This window comes from Neoarius graeffei, chromosome 3 (genome assembly GCF_027579695.1).
Source record: "Neoarius graeffei isolate fNeoGra1 chromosome 3, fNeoGra1.pri, whole genome shotgun sequence".
Classification (NCBI taxonomy): domain Eukaryota; kingdom Metazoa; phylum Chordata; class Actinopteri; order Siluriformes; family Ariidae; genus Neoarius; species Neoarius graeffei.
This window is the reverse complement of record NC_083571.1, coordinates 45,431,389-45,455,021: the sequence shown is the minus strand read 5'-3', so window position 1 is coordinate 45,455,021 and position 23,633 is coordinate 45,431,389. Positions and strand designations below refer to the sequence as shown.

Genomic DNA, 23,633 nt, shown 5'->3' with positions numbered 1-23,633 from the left:
TTTTTTTTTAACTTTTGAGAACAATTTGTTGTTTTGTGTACTTTGTGGAAATAAAAAGCCAAAGCAAAATAAAAGAAAATCTTGTCCTTCACTCCATTAAAGTTTGCATCCATTTTCTTTAATCGCAGGTCTGTCGTTATAGGATCTTCATCATATAATCAAAAGATTTAATTGGAATCATCCAAGTTTTATATCGCTTAAATTGCAGAGTCTGAATCTGGTTTGAATTTCATTTTTAAAAAAAGCTCCAAATTCAGGTGAGCTCCCCCAGTCTGGCATCTGTGTGTGTGTGTGTGTGTGTGTTGAGGAGTTTCCTCATATTCCTCAGATTGTCTGTTGACCCTGTCAGTTTGTTACTTTGCAGGTGGTGGTATGCACATGCATTTAAGCGGCCATCGAACAGGTACCAGGCGCCACTGTGCGTTATGCTGAGAAAGAAAACAGCACTATGAACCGATACACTGCCATCCGGCAGCTTGGCGACGGCACTTATGGCTCAGTCACATTGAGCCGCTGCCTGGAATCTGGAGAGCTCGTCGCCATCAAGAAGTGAGTTGTGCTGTTCTAATGTTTTTCTGTGTTTTTAGCAGAGTTGATCTGAGGTTCAGGGCCATATTCACATTCTTACGGCTAAATGTATCTCACTAAAGAAACTTGTGGCTGTGAGCCAAGCCGAGCACAGGGCCCCAGACCATAACTATCCAATCACAGAGACTTGGGCTGAGACTAGCCGAGCACAGAGCCACAGACAGGAGACCCGGGGCCAAGACTAGCCGGGCGCAGCAACCTGAACATAGATTAGCAGAGGGCGGAGACCCAAACCAAGCCCTTAAGCACAGAGTCCCTTACCCTGCCTGTCTAAGCATCAGAACAAGGTGATTATGGTATCTTGGGAGGATTTGAGAATGATTGACGATTGTTAGTGTAAATATTCAGGTAATTTATAGAAAATCGTACACTGATTATCGAGAAATAGTCTGAATTTCTTGACCAATCAGCTCAAGCGAGTCGGCAAAATGACAACCAGTCACTTCATTACTGTAAGTGAGGAAGAATTACAAATTATGAAAGAAAATGCTGTTCCTAAAAGCACTAAAGATGCTACGAAGTTTGATCTAAAACTATTCAAAGGTAAGGTGGAACTGGGATTTTATTTTATCTATTTCAAAACAAAGTATTTTATGTGACTCGGCATAGATAAGCGACACAAGTCTGCGCGCATTACAATTGCATGCTGCTTTTGAAATTTGAAAATTTTTTTCCCCCTACAGTTTGTTTAAAAAAAATAATCACCTTTTGTATTTATACGAAAACAGTTATCCGCCTCAGGCTCAGTGAATATTGGTGAGTAATGACCTCAGTTTCATCTTTGGTTATTATTCACCAATATTCACTTCGCCTTCTGAGAATAATTGTTAATTAACAATTACGATATCTTGAGAGGTTTTGAGACTGACTGACTGACTGACTGACTGACTGACTGACTGACTATGAGGTCATGACTGCAACTCCTAGCATGCTGTATTTGCAAGCAGGGAACTGGTGACTGCCTTTTCAGTAAGCCTGAATGCTAAAACATATCGGTGCAGCTTCTGAACAGTCACGTTGCAAACACAAGCCCTTTTTACAAAGGTATCGCACATTATTCTATCCACATTCACTGAATCACGCGCTCTGATTGACTACTCTACTACTAGGATATCAGCTCATATACTGTGAGTAGAGAAAAACAAAATGGCGGCGCGCATCAACTCCGAGATATCACTTTATCAAGTATTTAAAAGAAACGGAAATAGTTAAAAGCATATAGTTCCCCCACCCCACCCCCAGTATCTCCTGTTCCACACTCCAGCCCAGTCGGTGGTGGTAATGCACCTCTTTAAGTTGGTTTGCCAACCGCTAAAAAAAAAAAACCCTAAAGAAGAAGAAAATGGCGGAGCGTGTTGCTGAACCAACTGAGAATGAAATAAAAACTCCTATTCGAAAACAAAACGCCAAAAAATACAAAAAAAAAAGGAACAAAATATGGAATGAAAGTATTTCTTGGTAAGAATGTTTGTTTTTTCTGATTATTATCATAGCATTTTTTCACAAATTGCTACTGTCATTTCGCCAGTTTGTTTACATTCTAAGCGGAAATGATTTTGTCTGAAGTTTTGTATAAAGTTTTTTTATTTATTGAATTTGCAAAAAATAAAAATGCTCTGTTTTCTCAAAATCCAGTGGATGTGGACAGAATAAAACAATTATTCCACGAAATCGAGTCGTACATGAGCTGACAGCTGACGAGGCATGTAGTGCTGAGTCGGCTAAAAGCCATGTACGACTTGATTTCGTGGAATAACTGTTAAATATTGTGATATTCCGGCTTTGTTTACACTGAACCAAATAAAGCTACGCCAGTGTTGTGTTGCTTTACACAGCATGCTGGCATTCCGCAACCAGAGGTGTGACATGCAACACAACGGAATGTTGGCATCTAGGGTGACATAACACACTGTGCATCAAAAATACGAATACCTTGAGCATACTAGTGTCGCTTTCTAAATAATAATGGCAGATGAAGCAAGTGTTGAAGTCTTATTATTATCTGTGCAATCAGAAATATGCTGGAGGAGAAACTGAAGAGAAGGAGGAAGTGATTTGAGGCAAAAAGGCGCGTGGACCTTAGAAGCCATAGACCATTTGAATTCACACTTGTCTCTGATAGAAGAATGTCAAAAGCATCACACCCCTGTTCCATAACGCCAGCTGTCCCTTTTACAAAAATGTCAATTCCGCTGTGCTACTAGTAATCGTTTTGGCCCACAGGCGGAATAACACATGCCCCTTTTCCACCGAAGCAGTTCCAGGGCTGGTTCGGGGCCAATGCTTAGTTTGGAACCGGGTTTTCTGTTTCCACTGACAAAGAACTGGCTCTAGGGCCAGAAAAACCGGTTCCAGGCTAGCACCAACTCTCTGCTGGGCCAGAGGAAGGAACCGCTTACGTCAGCGGAGTTGTTAAGACCAACAACAATAGCAAGATTGCGAAAGGTCGCCATTTTTAAGCGGCGAGAAGCAGCAGCTGTACAAACGTGAAGCCATTTATTATTATTATTATTATTATTATTATTATTGTTGCTGCTGCTGCTGCTGCTTCTTCTCCATGTTGTTGTTGCTACGATGTTCACGCCAAGGTTTATACAAACGCAGCGACGTAACTGACGTATACAGCGACGTAATGACGTGGCTCCACTTAGCACCCCGGGCTATGGAAAAGCAAACTGGTTCTCAGCTGGCTCGCAAGTTGAACGAGTTGTGAACCAACACCAGCACTGGCCCCGAACCAGCCCTGGAACCGATTTGGTGGAAAAGGGGTAACAGACCTCCACCCCACCACCACCACCCCCTTGCATTCGGATGTTTTACACAGAATGTGAGATGGAATAAAGTTGTAAGATTCCTGCCTTGAACAGACATTGTGAAAGGGACTACAGTTAAGCTGATTGCTAGCTTTTCAGCTGTGGAGGACCCCAGGGTTTAAAGCCTGCCATTCTGGTGATTGTGTAGACATCTATCAGGCTTCTGGAAGCCACTGTTTAGTGTGTGTTCTATTTTTAAATTAAGCAGGATGTTATTATGGGAGAGGGGACATGAACAGTAGCACTGGAGTGTTCCATTGATTCAGGCCCGGCGCCAGGAACAGTTTACTAAGGGGGCAATTAGAAATCGCAAGGGGGCAAATATTTTTTCATATAGTGTGTAGTAGTGATGGCGGTCTGACAACGTGTTTCAAACAATTAACTGCGCCAACCACAAAACCACGGCCCCGAAGGTTGCTTTAGTCCGGGAAAATCATGTGGCATATTACCAGGGCAGTTGCGCTTTATCAGCTCCCGTGCCCACCTGTTAACCCTCCCCTCCAATTTTCTCACAGACACGCGGTACAACCGGAAAGATGCCAAACATAAAACAACACACACAAACCTACAGGCAAGTCCTTTACATTTAAAATACATACAAATAGGGGCGGCACGGTGGTGTAGTGGTTAGCGCTGTCGCCTCACAGCAAGAAGGTCCTGGGTTCGAGCCCCGGGGCCGGCGAGGACCTTTCTGTGCGGAGTTTGCATGTTCTCCCCGTGTCCGCGTGGGTTTCCTCCGGGTGCTCCGGTTTCCCCCACAGTCCAAAGACATGCAGGTTAGGTTAACTGGTGACTCTAAATTGACCGTAGGTGTGAGTGTGAATGGTTGTCTGTGTCTATGTGTCAGCCCTGTGATGACCTGGCGACTTGTCCAGGGTGTACCCCGCCTTTCGCCCATAGTCAGCTGGGATAGGCTCCAGCTTGCCTGCGACCCTGTAGAAGGATAAAGTGGCTAGAGATAATGAGATGAGATGAGATACATACAAATAGCTCCGCAGCATGAAAACAAAACGTCAATGCAAGTCTAAGGTACTTGGCTCGGCGGCCAAAATCATAATTTAAAAAAATCAACAGACCCCGCGGCTGCACCAGTAATAGCCTTCCTGACTCGCACCGAGTCAACGCTAACCACTTAATCCGCGATCCCAGTTTAGGCGTGTAGGGGACAAAACACTCTGAAGTGATGAATTTTCACCCCTGCTGCATGGGAGGTGACGTCAACGACACATATTCTTGCGCTATTTGCGCACAAAGCGGACCATATATGAACACGTACACCAACATAAACGGAGATAAACTTAGCCTACAAAGAAAGAAAATGGATTCACAATATTGTGATTGAATTCGTTGAATTCGGTGGGGGAAAGACTACTCCCGCAAACTGACTGCATATTGCAGAGACAGTGCACTTGTAAGTGTGCATGTAAAACCCCCGCCCGCACGACCCCTCCCCTTGTCCTTATCACAGGTCTGTGTGTGCGCGGCTGTGTCAGCATTTCACACATACACCCACAATAACTAGTCCCCAGTAGTTAGGATTGATGCATATGTCTAAACAGGATTAATATTAAATTCAGGCTTTTTGAAATAATCCTACCTTAATACAGTTGAATTCTACGATTGCAACGTAAGAATCATAACAACCAATCAGATTTGTTCTACCGTGCCAGTTTTAGTAGTGATTTATGTGAAATGTATTTTTGTGCAATGCGCAACCACTTAATATTTCGTATTTGAAAATGCAAATTATTAATACATCTATAATACATTATATTTTCATAAGAAAACAATTAAGTGATCTGAGTCTCCGTTGAGGGGGCGGGGCTGTAGCCACGAGGGGGCGACGCCCCCTTTCGCCCCCCCATGGCGCCGGGCCTGCATTGATTTAACTCAAGAGTATTTACCGGTACATTAAGGCAGTTGGGTTGGCAGCACAGGATTACACGGTCGTCTAATCTGAAAATAATTAATGTAATGAAAAAATACTACTCTGCAAAATGCCTCCATAATCAGGTGATCAGCATAAAGAGAGGTTTTTATACTATTTTAGCACGCTTTGATCAACTAATGCTACAAAAAGAACCTGATACTTTTCATGGGGGGAAGCTAAATCACGGACTGCCAAACAGCTGTAGAGGTCATGATTCACAACAGGGGGAAGTACAAGGAAAACAAGATGGTGACCTTTTGTACTCTCTTCATCCAGGGTTTCTTATTGCAAAATTAACCATGTATAGGGTAGGGGTGGGCGATATGGGCAAAAAATAATATCTCGATATTTTTTAGGATTTTAACGATATTTTGACGATATTTAAAAAAAAAAAAAAACACTTGCTTAAAGATTACAATAATTACAATGACTAAAAGAATCATTGCAGTGACACAAGTATTTAAGGAAAAGCCATATTTATTTTCTTAAACAACTTTAAATTAATAAAAATGAATAATTCAATTGACAGTTCGTAACGGCAGCAAACATTCTAATCAACCGTCTCTGACGGCAGCACGGGTCTGCAAATATCCCGCCTGTTCCGCTGCCAACAACCAATCATATGTCGATCTGAACCAACAGCTTTCCAATCATCTTGCAGCTTCGTGCTCCGCTGTCCCTCTCCTGCCGTTATAGTACTGCGCCTGCGCAGTGTCAAAATAATCCACGAGAAAAGTGGATTTTAAAGCTTTTTCTGAGTCATGAGAACCAACCTAACACTCAAGTATAATCAACTTTTCATGGCGATTTCAATCATATGCTCTTCGCGACCGTTAGTTTTCACAGAGTCCAGTATTGATATCTCCCCATTCATGTTCAGAGGGTCTGGTCTCACTAATCCGAAAAAGATGCCTGAAAGTGGCCGGCGAGTGACCGCACTTGGACTGATAGGAGCCCGTCACAGCTTCTTCTTCTTTGTTTTTTTTTTTCCCCTCAAAAAAAAAACGTAAACTACAAGTCAAAGTTTTTCAGTATAACAATAATAAAGAAAAATGTGCTCAATTTAAAATGTATTGAAACTATTCGAAATCGGCTGATCGGTTCATTCATTATTATCCGTGAGTACAGAAACACTAGTAATAATTTCTGGATCATTGCTATAAACGTGGACTAATATTTCTTGGGAACCAATGGGTTAATGTAATGAAATTAACCAACCGACCAATCGCATTTTTTCTTCAGATGGTATCTGGGTAAATGAGCAGCTGTCTCAGCCAATCACATTTTATTGCTGGACGGGATCATATCACGACATCTTCCGGTAGATACCCGAAATCAGCTTTGTGCGTTGTGAGGCCAGCGGAGCAAAAAAAAAAAAAACTTTTAATATGCTGAGCAATGTTTGATACATTTTGGAAAGTTGTTTTGGTTGCTTTATAGGTTTCTTAGAATATTTAACTCGTCACGTCTGTGCTGCTCTCCTGGGTTGCTAGAAACAGTTGTGTTGCCCTGGCTTGGCGTATAAAATGTGTGCCCCCCCAAAAGCAATTCAAGGCCCGTCCGTCAGTCCGTGTCTGGCGCCGGGTCTGCTCCGCTCTGTATTGATTTTTGGCGGCTTAATTAAAAAAACTCGATAATGCAAAATTACACATCGTCAAAACAACATTCACGATGACATCGCAGACGATACATATCGCCCACCCCAGTATAGGGGCTTTTCATTGTTGTCATAGATTTTTGTTCATCATGCGGCATCCGCAATATTGCCGAGCAAACAAAAAAATCATAGCTGTGACAGTTAATAATGAAATTTGAGATGACTGCAGTCTCTGAAACGATTAAAAATTTATATTATACCAGCAGATCACTTTACATCCAAAAGCTGAAACATGCAGCCATCCATATAATTTACACACACACACACACACACACACACACACACACACACACACACACACACACACACACGTGTTTATTTATTCTGCCCACTATGGGTGTGTGTGTGTGTGTGTGTTGACTGACTGCTTCAGATGGATTAAATGCAGAGGAATTTCACTGTGCTTGAGTGTACATGTGACAAAATTAAAGGCTTCTTCTTCTTAATTTACCCACAAATGTATTTATTCCACTTGATAAGTGTTTGGCAAACCAGCTACTGGATTTGGGACCCTATGACATCCTGAACTATTTAGTATTTGGACTTCTAAATAAACTGGAGAGATGCTAAAGGCATACGAAAATACAGATGCCTACCAATATTTCACAAAAGGTTTCGTGCATGCCGGAATGTTATGGGAAATGCCCAATAAAGAGAAATACCTTATTATGACAAAGGTAAGTTCAAACATGGACTTGTAACAGTAATAAACAAGCCAGGGCCTAGATATAGCACATTTTGTAGTGTTTAGCCGAGTCTCATCTCATCTCGTTATCTCTAGCCGCTTTATCCTGTTCTACAGGGTCGCAGGCAAGCTGAAGCCTATCCCAGCTGACTACGGGCAAAAGGCGGGGTACACCCTGGACAACAAACATGCTGCTAGTCTCACCAAGCATTAGGTCTAATAAAATATATCACCAAAGCCCACATCCAGATATACATTTTAATGTTCATATATTTGGCATGTTTTTTTTTGGTAGTACAGTAGAGCTAAGTATGACACCAGGGCTCAACATTAAGGATTGCCCGGGACAAGTGGGATATGTCCCCAACATGCCTGACGAGGCAAGTTGGAACGAGCATATATTGCGAGCTAGCACCACAAAAATTAGGCTTTTTAATCTTTTATTTCAGTTCCTAAAAGCGTCCCTCACTACGTGTCTGCCATGATGTCTTGGCTGTTTCCTTCATCTCGGTTTCATTTACTGCTTTGCAAGTTATTTTATATACCCTCACTGTTGTAGTGTGGTACGCGTACTGTTTATAGACCCCTTGTGCATGATGTCACGCATCACGTGATAATTACAGCTGGGGTCAGACAGACACCGTCTTTCATGCAAGCAAGGCTTAATCTGTCTTCAGTCTGGTTAATTTTTGCGCTGTTTTTGCTTGTTCAAACAGAGAAGTAGATTAAAGGCATTACCGTCTCCCCGCTATCAAGAAAAATATTAACAGATGGAAGCAAATGCTTCAAGAACAATGAGGAAATGAGCGATTTAAAGAATATGAGGAGGGGAGCTCAGCCTGAAAACTCCAGAGAAATTCACGATTGTATTTAAAATATATTTTACATAAACAGAAAGTGGCGGCACGGTGGTGTCGTGGTTAGCACTGTTGCCTCACAGCAAGAAGGTCCGGGTTCGAGCCCCGTGGCCAGCAAGGGCCTTTCTGTGCGGAGTTTGCATGTTCTCCCCGTGTCCACGTGGGTTTCCTCTGGGTGCTCCGGTTTCCCCCACAGTCCAAAGACATGCAGGTTAGGTTAACTGGTGGCTCTAAATTGACCGTAGGTGTGAATGTGAGTGTGAATGGTTGTCTGTGTCTATGTGTCAGCCCTGTGATGACCTGGCGACTTGTCCAGGGTGTACCCCGTGTTTCACCCGTAGTCAGCTGGGATAGGCTCCAGCTTGCCTGCGACCCTGTAGAACAGGATAAAGCGGCTACAGATGATGAGATGAGATAAACAGAAAGTCAGAAGTGAAGATGGAAGAGTTTGTTTAAGAATCTCGTTTTTTTTTCTGCTCGCATTCGAGTTAGCTCCTTCATGAAAGTGTTTGATTTTCTTACTGCTTCACACACACCGCCTATTAAAAGCTTTAAGAAGAAGAAGCCTTTATTTGTCACATGCACTATCTATTTACTATGTAGACCAAAGTTCTGTCCATGTTACACCAACTTACGAACTTGTTGAATGTTAACTTGAGTAGCCGAGGCTAGAGCTAGATCTGTGGGATTTTTATAATTGAATGGCCTTGAGCAAGAAAAAGTGTTAGGAGAAATAACAAGTGCACAGAGCTTTCATACTAACCTGATATAAAATGTTCTCCACACACAGAGGAATGTTTTGTTGGTATCCAGTCTTCCTGTTTAACTGCAGCTCACTATTTTTCCTCGTCTTTCTGTGTTCGCCTGAAAGTGGTGAAAAGTTAAACCAGGCTTATCTCCATGTCTGTTATTACATCCAAAAGCACTACAGGTCTCTGGCAGTGTTCTTTTAGATGCAACTTCTACAAGTTTATCTGGAGAGGTTTCCTGAATTGCGCTTACAGTCATTCACATACACTTGTGCGTTGTCAAACACAAAGCTTGCCCAGTAATATGGCCACATAAACAAATCCACAGTTACAGTGACGTCATGTGAAAGGCCCTTAGGCAGCTGGGCCATAGAAGGTTCACGCTGCATGCTGCACGCTACACGTTCACGTGAAGAACCGGACCCTGGGCCATTAAACTTCATGCTTGGATGTTCACGTGTTGCGTCTGTTCTACTTTGACCGAGTAACCAACAATATGGACTCTTCGGATGACGACGATTGCCTCATTCTGCTTTTACTGAGACAGAGGAAGAGAAAAAGGAACAGAATTTGGAGCCGAGAACACTTCCTTCTGAGAGAAACCCGTGGTGAATTTCACCGAACATTCTATAATCTGCTTGACAATCCCGATGAAGAACTATTTTTCAATTATACCATTCAATTATATTTTTTCTGAAGTTTTCCCCTGAAAGCATAGAGTTATCTCCCTAGACCCGTTCTGATTGGCTGGCGCGGCGGTGACCGCATGCATTGACTGGAATTTCCATCTTCACGCCTAGAAAAAAGTGTGCATGTTCATTTCACGCTTCACGCGTGAAGTGTGCAGCGTGCAGCGTGCAACGTGAACGCCGTTCTATGGCCCAGAGCAAGTCATGCTACGTTTGTCCACTTTTCTTTACACGCGTGTAGCGTGTAGTGTGCAGCATGCAGCGTGCAGCGTGAACCTTCTATGGCCCAGCTGCCTTATACTCATGGTTGTTGTGTTACTGGTGTTTGTGGGTGTTTTTTTTCCATGTTCATGTGTGTGTTTATTTTTGCAGAATGAAAAGGAAGTTCTATTCCTGGGAGGAGTGCATGAATCTCCGGGAGGTTAAGGTAACTACAATTATCAAGATAGAAAAAAATTGTCATTTCATGCTTTCATCTCTCTGAATGCACTCCCGCATACAAATCATTTCTCACAAAAGACTTTTGGCTTCAGCTGCTCTGAAGGTGTGGGGAATAAATGTCCTTACATTTCTTATGATTGTCACTTTTTTTTTTTTTAAATTGCTGGCATACCACATTTAAAAAAAAAAAAAAACTTTCTGCAGCAGCACAGTGAAGATAGTAGGTGACTCATGTGTATCTGCATGTTTTGAAATTGCAGTGCTTCTCACACCACTTTTCCTCTGTATTAATCCTATCTTGCAACTATTGAAAAGAGCATGTGATCAAGCAGGCAGCCTTTTTACAAGACGATGGTGAATCCTTTCCAATGCATGGAATTAGAGCTTATAAAGACAAACTCGAATCAGAACAAAGTTGGGACGGTATGGAAAATGCAAATAAAAAAAACAAAGCAGTGATTTTTAAATTTACTTTGACTTGTGCTTCATTTAGGGGTGCAACAATTAATCGACTTGGTCGACTAAAATCAACAACCAAATTAGTTGTCAACTAATTTTAATAGTCGATTAGTTGGTGACATCAGGTTTTTTTCATGCTAACTAGGAATGCTTTGACATTACTGCTTACTGGAGAGAAGTTAACAAAAGGCAGCTTTAAAAACCTTCAAAGTGTGGGAGCATTTCGCACTGAACTTGGGGGGGATTGCAAAATTTGTAAAGCCGACATTAGCTAGCATGGAAGCGCAGTGTGGGGAAATAAGGCCGGACTGGCTGACATTGACCGTTAATTTTTGTATTTGTCCGTCTGTATTTCAAAGGCATCAGACTGGATGGCCCATGAAAAATTGTAAAGATATGGGTCTAATCTACTTCTAATTTTCTTCCAGATGTTACACTGGGCGAATACTTTCTATCATAACACGGCCTGTGAAACAGGGGCCTCTGGGGGCCCGAATTTAAAAATTCATAACTCTGCTACCGATGGTCGTAGCCCCGCCAAACTTTACAGGCACGCCCCTCTCCCCGAGCCCTTTCAAACCATCCCAGGCACGCCCCGATATGACCCGTTATTCACCCCCAAAATTCTCGTGCGAGCACTCCACGTCGAAAACTTTTAATATGAGCCATGGCTCAAGCCAGCATTTAAAACTTCATAACTCGGCCAGTGAAGGTCCTAGCCTCGCCAAGCTTCACAGGCAGCTCCCTCTCTCCGAGTGAAACACTAAATAAGACAATAATAATAATAATACACTGTTTTAAGAGCACATTTCAATGTGCATTTTGATATTTACACTGCTTACTGGCAAAAACAACTAAGAGCTGATCTGCCGCTACTGTTTCTATACTGTTTTACTGTTCATTGTGTCATTTATCACCTTTCGCCAAAGATTAACTCAATTTTAATGAACTAAGTTGTTTTAGAAGTGCAGGGAAAGACCTACCAGCATTTTTAAACATGTTTGTGTACAAACTGAAATATTCCATCCTTATGCTTTATCATGTTCATGACTCATCTGTATAAGCATTATCTGGTACCAAGAAATATAAACAAACATTCACATTGGCTGTTAAAATATGAGTTTATTGGTTAAAACGTTTGTAAAACAACTTCATACCTACAGTGGTGCTTGAAAGTTTGTGAACCCTTTAGAATGTTCTATATTTCTGCATAAATATGACCTAAAACATCATCAGATTTTCACACAAGTCCTAAAAGTAGATAAAGAGAACCCAGTTAAACAAACAAGACAAAAATATTATACTTGGTCATTTATTTACTGAGGAAAATGATCCAATATTACATATCTGTGAGTGGCAAAAGTAGGTGAACCTTTGCTTTCAGTATCTGGTGTGACCCCCTTGTGCAGCAATAACTACAACTAAACATTTCCGGTAGCTGTTGATCAGTCCTGCACACCGGCTTGGAGGAATTTTAGCCCATTCCTCCGTACAGAACAGCTTCAACTCTGGGATGTTGGTGGGTTTCCTCACATGAACTGCTCGCTTCAGGTCCTTCCACAACATTTCCATTGGATTAAGGTCAGGACTTTGACTTGGCCATTCCAAAACATTAACTTTATTCTTCTTTAACCATTCTTTGGTAGAACGACTTGTGTGCTTAGGGTCGCTGTCTTGTTGCATGACCCACCTTCTCTTGAGATTCAGTTCATGGACAGATGTCCTGACATTTTCCTTTAGAATTCGCTGGTATAATTCAGAATTCATTGTTCCATCAATGATGGCAAGCCGTCCTGGTCCAGATGCAGCAAAACAGGCCAAACCATGATACTACCACCACTATGTTTCACAGATGGGATAAGGTTCTTATGCTGGAATGCAGTGTTTTCCTTTCTCCAAACATATAACTCTTCTCATTTAAACCAAAAATTTCTGTTTTGGTCTCATCCATCCACAAAACATTTTCCCATCGCCTTCTGGCTTGTCCATGTGATCTTTAGCAAACTGCAGACGAGCAGCAATGTTCTTTTTGGAGAGCAGTGGCTTTCTTCTTGCAACCCTGCCATGCACAACTATGTTGTTCAGTGTTCTCCTGATGGTGGACTCATGAACATTAGCCAATGTGAGAGAGGCCTTCAGTTGTTTAGAAGTTACCCAGGGGTCCTTTGTGACCTCGCCGACTATTACACGCCTTGCTCTTGGAGTGATCTTTGTTGGTCGGCCACTCCTGGGGAGGGTAACAATGGTCTTGAATTTCCTCCATTTGTACACAATCTGTCTGACTGTGGATTGGTGGAGTCCAAACTCTTTAGAGATGGTTTTGTAACCTTTTCCAGCCTGATGCGCATCAACAACGCTTTTTCTGAGGTCCTCAGAAATCTCCTTTGTTCGTGCCATGATCCACTTCCACAAACATGTGTTGTGAAGATCAGACTTTGATAGATCCCTGTTCTTTAAATAAAACAGGGTGCCCACTCACACCTGATTGTCATCCCTTTGATTGAAAACACCTGACTCTAATTTCACCTTCAAATTAACTGCTAATCCTAGAGGTTCACATACTTTTGCCACTCACAGATATGTAATATTGGATCATTTTCCTCAATAAATAAATGACCAAGTATTATAATTTTGTCTCATTTGTTTAACTGGGTTCTCTTTATCTACTTTTAGAACTTGTGTGAAAATCCGATGATGTTTTAGGTCATATTTATGCAGAAATGTAGAAAATTCTAAAGGGTTCACAAACTTTCAAGCACCACTGTAGTTGCACTCGCTGCCATTCAATTCCACCTCTGCTTCCTGGTTCCAGTGCAAAACCGGGTGGCTGTACCACTACAGGGAAATAGGGTGTTTGGCGATGTGGTCCATTTTGACAGGAGTCTTTTTAATGTCAGTGGTAAATATGGGCATTTTGTCTGCACAAAGGTGTCTGGATGAACAGGAAGTGGTTTGTTTGTTTGCTTGTTTAATTGAGTAATTATTTGATGATAATTGAGGTATTAACTAGTTCATTGATTTTGTTTTTGGATTTGGTCTGTCTGGTGGATGGAGCGAGCCTCTCCCAGGAGCATGTGGAGATGTTGGCTTTCCTCCATTTCAGTATAGAACTGTGATCATTGCAGCTAAGAGTGTAGACAGCAGAATGTACAAAACGCAGAATGCACGTTTCTGTCCGCACTGTTTCAACTTAGGTTGTTTTAATTTACTTGATCAAGGGGAAACTGATGTCGTTTTGTTTTTATTGCTGTGACTTTGCTTATACTTTGGTTTTAAATTTTGACAGGGAAAAATGGATATTGGAATTTTTATTTATCTTTTTTGTATCAGCAGGAAAGTTAATTAAATGGTTTTTTTTTAATGAAGTATTCATCTTTTATTGTCTTCGTTGTTAGTTAGCACATGCATAAAACAACCTCAAGCTAAATTTAAAAGTGGATAGCTAAGTAAGAGTTATTTGGTAATTGGGACGGGGCAATTTAGTTGGGACGGGGCAATTTAGTGCAGGTAATGAGGTAAATGGGACAAAATAACACCTGAAAGACTCGATCACTTGGTGACTTCAGTCCCTAAACATCTTAAGTGTTGTCTGAAGGAATGGCAACATTATAAAGTGGCAAACGCTTCACTATCCCAACTTTTTATGAAATGTGTTGCAAGAATCAGTGGTGTAGTGGTTAGCGCTGTCGCCTCACAGCAAGAAGGTCCGGGTTCGAGCCCCGTGGCCGGCGAGGGCCTTTCTGTGCGGAGTTTGCATGTTCTCCCCGTGTCCGCGTGGGTTTCCTCCGGGTGCTCCGGTTTCCCCCACGGTCCAAAGACATGCAGGTTAGGTTAACTGGTGACTCTAAATTGACCGTAGGTGTGAATGTGAGTGTGAATGGTTGTCTGTGTCTATGTGTCAGCCCTGCGATGACCTGGCGACTTGTCCAGGGTGTACCCCGCCTTTCGCCCGTAGTCAGCTGGGATAGGCTCCAGCTTGCCTGCGACCCTGTAGAACAGGATAAGTGGCTGCAGATGATTGATGGATGTTGCAAGAATCAGAATTGAAATAAGTGTTTTTGTTTTTTTAAATAATAATCAAATTCATGAGGTAAAACATCAAATAATGTGCTGTTGTATTTTGAATGCAATACAGGTCAAATATTATTTACAAATCATTGTTTGTTTTCACTCTTAATTTCAATTTCAACATACCATCCCAATCTCTTCTGATTTGGGCTTGTAGACCTGTGCTGATGTGCAATTCTCATAACATAACTGTCTTTTTATTGGTTTGCAATATCATTCAGTTATAGAGGTCATTCCATTTGGCACAGATTATACCTTGTAGATTATAGCTGAGCTACAAATATAAGAAGAAATTTCAAGACATTTTGTCCACACTGTCTTTAGTGTTGTCATCATATATTCCATCGTCCCATATCAGCACACGCCTATTTAGATGATGCTTTCACACTTGGCGCTTTTATTAGGAACGCCTGTTCATTCATGCAGTATATTTCTGTCAGCCGATCGAGTAGCGATAGTACAGTGCAATAATAATAATAATAATAATAATAAGTTCGGGGTCCTACCCAGTATTATTATGGTGTTCCTAATAAAGTAGCCAGTGAGTGTATGTTGCTTATATTAAATTCAGATCTCACTCTCTTTTTGGTTTTAGGCAGCAATAGAAACCTGTTTGTTGAAAACCTAAAAATAGAAAAATATTCAGTCTGCATCATCAGCGCCCCATTTTATTTCCATGTCCTGTCCATCATAACCTTCTTTTCTTTCAAAGTTGAAATGTTCAAATTCATGGGTTTGTTGACTGTGTTGTATTGCTGGATAAAGCTGTGATTTCTTTCACTCCCAGTCCTTGAAGAAACTGAACCATGCCAACGTGATCAAGCTAAAGGAGGTCATTCGGGAAAATGATCAACTCTACTTTGTGTTTGAGTATATGAAGGAGAACCTTTATCAGCTAATGAAAGAAAGGTAACCAGTAAATTGAACTGTAGACTACAGACTACAGTTTTCATAACATTCTCGAAATAGATTTGAAGTATATGACACACCTGTATTTTATTTTTTATTTTTTTTCCAAGAACACGCATGTTTCCTGAGTCTGCAGTGAGGAATATCATGTTTCAGATTCTCCAGGGACTTGCCTTCATTCACAAACACGGTAACTTTCACAAACAAATCGGTCTCTCTTTATAACCTGCCAAACACATTTCAGAAAACAATCCATTAATTGCTGTACCAGCAAATGTAATATTTAAATTAATAATGAGTGCAATGTCCCTGAATTGACTCTTTCTTCAAAAGGAATTGCTCATCAGAAGTTAAATATTTCCGAAGCATTTGTGGTCTTATGTTTTGGTCAGAAACACTTTTCATACTAAACATCTGATGCTGAACGATTTTTTTTTTTCCCCCTCATTGTTTGCTCTTCCTAGCTTTGTCTGTAAGATCACAAAGTGCTAACTGTTTCTCATTGCCAACAGGCTTTTTTCATAGAGACATGAAGCCAGAGAATCTTTTGTGCATGGGTCCTGAGCTCGTAAAAATTGCTGACTTTGGACTAGCGCGAGAGATCCGATCTTGTCCTCCTTACACTGAATACGTGTCGACAAGATGGTAACAATTTTTTTTTCCCTCCTCCCCCTCTTAGAAATTTCTTCTGATAATTTAGGTGAAAGTGATATTATGAATATGCACAGGTTGTACAGTTCAGAATTGCTGACTCAAAGCCGTACTCTACTGACCTTTTTTCCTATTCAATTTCGTTTTCTTTACTGATTGATATTTATTTATTTATTTATTTATTTATTTATTTATTTTGTTCCCTTATGAATTTAGGTACCGAGCTCCAGAAGTTCTTCTCAAGTCCCAAAGCTACAGCTCTCCTATAGACCAGTGGGCTGTAGGCTGTATCATGGCTGAACTCTACATGCTCAGACCTCTCTTTCCTGGCTCCAGTGAGGTGGACACTATTTTCAAGATCTGCCAGGTTTTGGGAACTCCAAAAAAGGTAGGAAGCAAATGATTTATATTATATAAAATGTAAGAAAATGATCTATTTTGCTTGAAATCAGAATGATTTATTCTTAGTCGTGCATTTCTGTGAACATTTAATGTGTCCCTGGACCATGTAGAACGACTGGCCTGAAGGATACCAGCTGGCTGCCTCCATGAATTTCCGCTGGCCGCAGTGCGTGCCCACCAGCCTATCCACTCTGATCCCCAACGCCAGCTCCGAAGCCATTCAGCTGATGAGAGACCTGTTGCATTGGGACCCTAACAAACGGCCAGCAGCCTGCCAGGTAACACAAATGCCTCTTTTCCACTACAAACGCGGCTGAGTCGGGCTGAGCCGTGCCGTGCTGAGTCGAGCTGAGCGGGGCTATTGAAGTTGCATTTCGACTACAACCGCGCTGAACCGTGCTGGCTGGAAGTGGGTGGACACATTGGGTGGAGTTAGCGAAAGTGGGTGGACGTCACGTGATGTCGTTAAGCAGCGCAAACAGTGACATCAGTGATCTTTTAAGCGGTAGTCTCACGACCCGGAGAGTAAACAATAAACATGGAGGACATGGAGTTGTTAGTGTTGCTGGTCTTGGTGCTGTGGCTTGTTGTCACCGACAACGCCAACAGATACTGGCAAGAGCGTATAGATGAGGCGAGGCGCATAAGGCTTCAGAAATTCTCGTAATTCTTCTTCTTCCGGGTTTACGGTGTTTACAGATCCCAGCGTGCTCGCGGGGCGTGTGTGGGCATGTGAGGACACTCCTCCTCACCAATCAGTGCACAGGGGAGTGTCTGCTCACGCCCCCAGCCTCACTCGGCTCGGTTTGGCTCGCTTCAGCCCCACTCCAAAACGGTGCGAGTTTTAGGGGCTAAGCAGGGCTGAAGCGAGCCGAGTCGTGCTGTTCTTTTGGTAGTCGAAACGCGAGCCGTGTCGGGCTGAAGTGAGCTGAAAAAGGGTAGTGGAAAAGGGCCAAAAGTCTAAAATGCTTGTTAAAATAAGTTTGTCTACCCAAACAATGTTCAAACCTGACAACTTTTTTGCATAGGAGTTCCACATTTCTGAGTATTCTGGTATGAGTTAAGATGGTAAAAGAGCAGTCTTTTCCCCTCAATAAAGCAGATGAGCCAATCTACATGTGAATCCAGAATTCTGATATTAATTGACCCCTCCCTGGAAGCACCACCCCTTCCCCACCATCTCACATTCGTAATGTTTTGGTTGGTGCGCTCACCTCGACTCAGTTTTCCCATTTGATAGATGCAGTGATGCTTTCGGTCATGGTGAATGTTTTGAGTTCATTAATGTGGTACAAAATCTATCAATATACGTTTAACGTGGCTAACGTTGTTGCTATTGTTATATAAGAGCCATTCCACTGAATCGGTGCCATTTCCATCCCTAGACAATTGTATGTATAAATGCACATAAAAATATACTTTAAAATACATTTCCTTATTACGCAGAATGTCCTGCACATTGATCTGATTTCAAATTTAAATATATAATTGTAAGGATTAATAAAAACTACCTAAAACACTGAAAAATAGCATGTGTTACCTGTCCCCGCACTCTAACTTTATACTTAACTATGAAATATTATGATTAAAATCCTTCAGAAACAGTATTTATTTTGCACTGTTGTGTGACTCCATATCCTATCCATGGTTTAAATATATTTTTCATAAGAAATCCACAATATCTTAGTTAAAGGTGGGGTATCAGATTTTTTTCAGGAGTATTTTTTTACCATATTGCTTGAAAAGCTCCTCACACCCATGTTGCAAGCAGTACGGTTTGACCCAAAACCGAAATATTTTAATCCAGTCTACAGTGTAAAATAAAGGAAAAACGCCATCCAATCCTATCGAGGTACCACCTCAAAATGATTGGATACTGACACGTCAATCAGACTGAAGCTCTCTACACTCTAACTTAACGAGGTGGGGGGGGGAGCATGGCGAGGGCGGGCTTGTTTCTTTTCAAAATATGGCTTGTGGGAACTGTTATTCCAAAATCTCATACCCCACCTTTAAAATACACATTTTAGTCGTGTCCCTGGGTTTTCACTCAGTCCTGTTACCCAAACATATTACCCCATCTGACAAATTTGGAACATTCCATAAATCACATGCTCAACAGGAAGTTATATCAGTTGTGTCTTCTGAAGGCCATGGGAAGACCAAAAGTTAGTTCTCTCATTTACTTTTCTGTATATTTGATGATTTTTTAACTTTGACTGATAAGGTCTATGTCAACATACTGTCCTGTTACTTAAATTATTTCTTAGATGATATTTGTTTATTTTAAAAATACAGATTTTTGGTAAATCACTAGAATTTGCTAAGTGTGGTCATGCTATTAGCAATGACTCCATGTGGCTTAATTCCATGTATTAGCTAATCCTAGGCTAAAAACTCAGTCCTGTTACTTTCAGAGTTTTGGTAACAGGACTGAAAAAAAATGCAGCCATCTTTGACTTCCAAACCTTGTAACATAGCCTGAGGTTGACCAATACACATTTTGAATAGTTAAATATGTGTGTTATTATAATCAGTGTTGAAAAGATATAACAAAGTAAGTTTAATTTGGAAGTGGTACAACAAGCAAATGGCACCCATTCGGTGGAATGTCCCATAACTACTTATTACAGAATCACCAGAATTTGGAATGTGTTTTTTGATTTGATTCATCTGGGAAAATTTTGACCAAAAAATTAAATGCAACAATAAGTTAAAATGCTCAGATGAGTCCAAACAGTTTGAGCTGCAAATCAACAGTGAAAATATTGCCAGTGTGGAACAACTTCACAAGGCTTGTACAAGGGACATGAGAGAAGTGGTTTGTAAAAGGTTCAAAAAGTCCTTCCCACACCATGTGGCGCACAGGGCGGCGCCGATCTCCGTTTCCGTAGCCCTCGGCCTCTCGCCTATTACATAGCTAGGGTCACAGTGGGGGGCTAGTCCTCTGGTAACCGTGAGAGTTTGACTCCCCACTAGGGTGCATCAGTTGCCCTCACTTTCATAAAATCTGATGCGTTTTTGTTTGGGTGTTCCTTTTCACCAATAAAGACATCCTGTAAAATGTTTTGACCATATTCAAAAGTCTAATGGTGGCACCATGAGGTTCATTTTTTGCCAAAAAACGCTTATTTTATGTTTTCGCGTAAGGTTTGAATCACAATGTTGGACTCCATTTATTGATTTCTTGTGACCCAGAGATCATGTTAAGAACCTTTGCAAGGGATTGAGAAGCATTAATGTGATTCATAATACATTTGTATTGTTTAAAAGTAGTTGAACAATGATTCAATGAACAGCTAAAACTCAAACTGTGCTTGATGATATAAAAATGTGTATCTAAGATATTTGGTATACTCTATAAGGTGCCATAACATTTCATGAAAAGTGATCGAAATTTTGTCATAAAAGTCATAAAATAGCAGCTTTTTCCATAACTTTGAGCTCCTGGTGCCACCATTAAACTTTTGAATTTTGTCAAAATATTTCACCCAGTGTGTTTTCTTACCAAAAGGAACATAAAAACAAAAATGCATCATGATCGGAGGAACTTTTCATTTTGAGGGGGCAACTGATGCACCCTACTCCCCACTTGCACCTGTATTGCAGCGTGCCTTGCCAGATGGCAGTAGGTACCATTTTTATGATGGTCTTTGGTATGACCCGACTGTGAGTAGAACTCGCGATCTCCCAATCGAGAGGCGGACACGCTAACCACTGGTACTGGTTTGTAAAAGGACCAGATCGAATATCTTCCATTTTATACTGTGCACTATGTTTTTACATTTACCCAACTGCCTTCTGCTCATTATCCTTCTTCAGGGTTGGCAGGTCGGAGTTATAATATGGCACACCACCACTGCAGTGTTACAGTGCCATGATTATTGGCACCCCTTGTAAAGATTAGTAAAAAGGGTTTGGAAAAAAAAAACTGAAGTAGCTTCATCTCACACTGACAAAATGAGAAAAATCCAACCTTTAATTGAAATATATTTAGTCAGAGAAAAACAAATCCCTCGTCAAGAAATAATTATTTTCAACAAAAACGTGTCACTGTTATTGGCACCCCTGCATTTAATACTTTTGTATAACCGCCTTTTGCCAGTGAAACAGCACTGAGTCTCTCCTATAACGTTTTATAAGGATGGAGAAACGGAGCAGGGCATCTGAGACCATTCCTCTTTACACAATCTCTCCAGATCGTCCAGGGTCCTTGGCCCTCTCTTATGCTCTCTCCTCTTCAGCTCACCCCACAGGTTTTCACTGGGGTTCAGATCAGGGGACTGAGATGGCCATGGCACAAGCTTCATTCTGTGTGGTCAGCTAACGTTTTTGTGTTGATTTGAACACATGCTTCGGATCATTGTCCTTCTAGAAGAGCCATTGATGACCAATTTTGGTTTCAGTAATCATGGAGAGCACTGCATGTAATGTCATCCTCTTTGAAAATGTGGTGTTGTAAACTGATATCATGATATTCGGAGTTAAACACTAAAATCACCATTCCTCATCTTCTAACCCTGGCTGTTTGAATTCTAGGTCTTGCGCTATTCCTACTTTCATGTTGGCCAGGTCCTTGGGACACCACAGCAGATTCAGGACCAAGGACAAACGCAGCCTCCACAACTCAGGCCTGAGCTTCCTCCTCAGATCCCACCCTTTACTTTACCTGATAATACCCATAAACCACAACACAGTCCACAGCCACCTAAAAGGCCAGGAAGGGCAGAGGTGAAGATGGACAAAACAGTGAAAAGCCGCTTCCCTCTAATACATGACAAAGGCTTGCAGAGCAAGGTGAGCGATGCCACTGTTTTAGTGTGCTAGTTCCATCTTGTAGGGCTTTTATTTGTGTGTGTGTGTGTGTGTGTCTCTCATCTCATTATCTCTAGCCGCTTTATCCTGTTCTACAGGGTCGCAGGCAAGCTGGAGCCTATCCCAGCTGACTACGGGCGAAAGGCGGGGTACACCCTGGACAAGTCGCCAGGTCATCACAGGGCTGACACATAGACACAGACAACCATTCACACTCACATTCACACCTACGGTCAATTTAGAGTCACCAGTTAACCTAACCTGCATGTCTTTGGACTGTGGGGGAAACCGGAGCACCCGGAGGAAACCCACGCGGACACGGGGAGAACATGCAAACTCCGCACAGAAAGGCCCTCGCCGGCCCCGGGGCTCGAACCCGGACCTTCTTGCTGTGAGGCGACAGCGCTAACCACTACACCACCGTGCCGCCCCCGTGTGTGTGTAAAATTCATTACATTAGTCAAAACATTTTATTTTTGAACTGGAAAAGTGGGGGGGAAAAATGTATTTTCAAAATTCAACCCAAAAGTGAATTTCATGTTCAGGCTATTGGCATTTTATATACCGTAGTTGCCTGGTGGATAATTAGGTTCAACAACCATCCAAAGAGAATGAAATGTACTGCTTTTTGACTTTCACAAAACGTATGTTTTCAGTCGGTGTGCAGGCCCTGTGACCCACCTCAGTGCTTTAACTGTAACCCATGTTATGCTATTCCATCTAAATCCCACCATCCACTGCACCACCCACATCAGCTGAGACTGGTTGACAGAAATATTTTTTTGCCAACATGTACAGATGACCAAGAATCTTTTCAGAATCAGGAACACGCATGCATATGGAAACCTTTGACGAAACCAAGCAAAATAAAGTGCAGCACATATCACTCTCCTGCTCACTTTACAGTCCCCTCGGGGTTGAGAGAGCATGAAGATGGAAGCCAGACTTGAACAGTTGCTTTTGCATGCAACGCCAGGACAAAACACCACATTGATTTTATCAAGGGCACAAACACAATTTGCTGCATGATCATATACTTGTTTGTTCCCTTTAGTCTGTGTTAATGCGCTTAATTTTTTTAAAATCTAATTAGGTCGAGTTAATTAGGTTTCTGAGCAACCAAAACATGGGTGTGTTGGACAACTAATGAGTTTATATTTTCTCTGCCCCTGGAGCAAATAAAATGGGTTTGGTGAGGGAACCATGACATGCTAATCTGATTTGAGCTAATTGCTGATAAATCAGCATCGCTGTTTATAATTTGATAATTTTAAAAAAGAAATGGAGAGACTGAGCATTGTTGTTAAATCCATGTTGAGGTGTCATTGCATAGTTGTCCACCAGAGGGCACACTGCAACTGTACTGTTGGCAACTTTTGGTTTGAAAGGCCACAAATCACAGCAATCAGCTGACCTGAGCAGCGTCCAGCAGAGTAGCAAGGGCGTAAGAAAGAGATGTTCAGCTATCTTAAAAAAAGCAGTTTGTTATACACATAAATGAATGGCATACACTACCGTTCAAAAGTTTGGGGTCACTTTGAAATGTCCTTATTTTTGAAAGAAAAGCACTGTTCTTTTCAATGAAGATCACTTTAAACTAATCAGAAATCCACTCTATACATTGCTAATGTGGTAAATGACTATTCTAGCTGCAAATGTGTGGTTTTTGGTGCAATATCTCCATAGGTGTATAGAGGCCCATTTCCAGCAACTCTCACTCCAGTGTTCTAATGGTACAATGTGTTTGCTCATTGCCTCAGAAGGCTAATGGATGATTAGAAAACCCTTGTACAATCATGTTAGCACAGCTGAAAACAGTTGAGCTCTTTAGAGAAGCTATAAAACTGACCTTCCTTTGAGCAGATTGAGGCCAAGTTTACATTAGACCGTATCTGTCTCGTTTTCTTCGCGGATGCACTG

General features: G+C 41.6%; 1 protein-coding gene across 3 annotated transcripts in view; it reads left to right on the top strand.

The window, feature by feature from the left end:
* Positions 1 to 23,633, top strand: part of LOC132883363 (serine/threonine-protein kinase ICK-like) — a 45,996-nt gene that overhangs the window by 8,565 nt on the left and 13,798 nt on the right. For all 3 annotated transcript variants that reach the window (XM_060916896.1, XM_060916897.1, XM_060916898.1), the window contains exons 2-9: positions 365 to 549; positions 10,341 to 10,395; positions 15,724 to 15,845; positions 15,956 to 16,035; positions 16,358 to 16,490; positions 16,713 to 16,884; positions 17,009 to 17,176; positions 21,438 to 21,695. In XM_060916896.1, coding sequence (XP_060772879.1) covers positions 449 to 549; positions 10,341 to 10,395; positions 15,724 to 15,845; positions 15,956 to 16,035; positions 16,358 to 16,490; positions 16,713 to 16,884; positions 17,009 to 17,176; positions 21,438 to 21,695 — 1,089 coding nt within the window. In that variant the 5' untranslated portion in view covers positions 365 to 448. The remainder of the gene's footprint in view (positions 1 to 364; positions 550 to 10,340; positions 10,396 to 15,723; positions 15,846 to 15,955; positions 16,036 to 16,357; positions 16,491 to 16,712; positions 16,885 to 17,008; positions 17,177 to 21,437; positions 21,696 to 23,633) is intronic.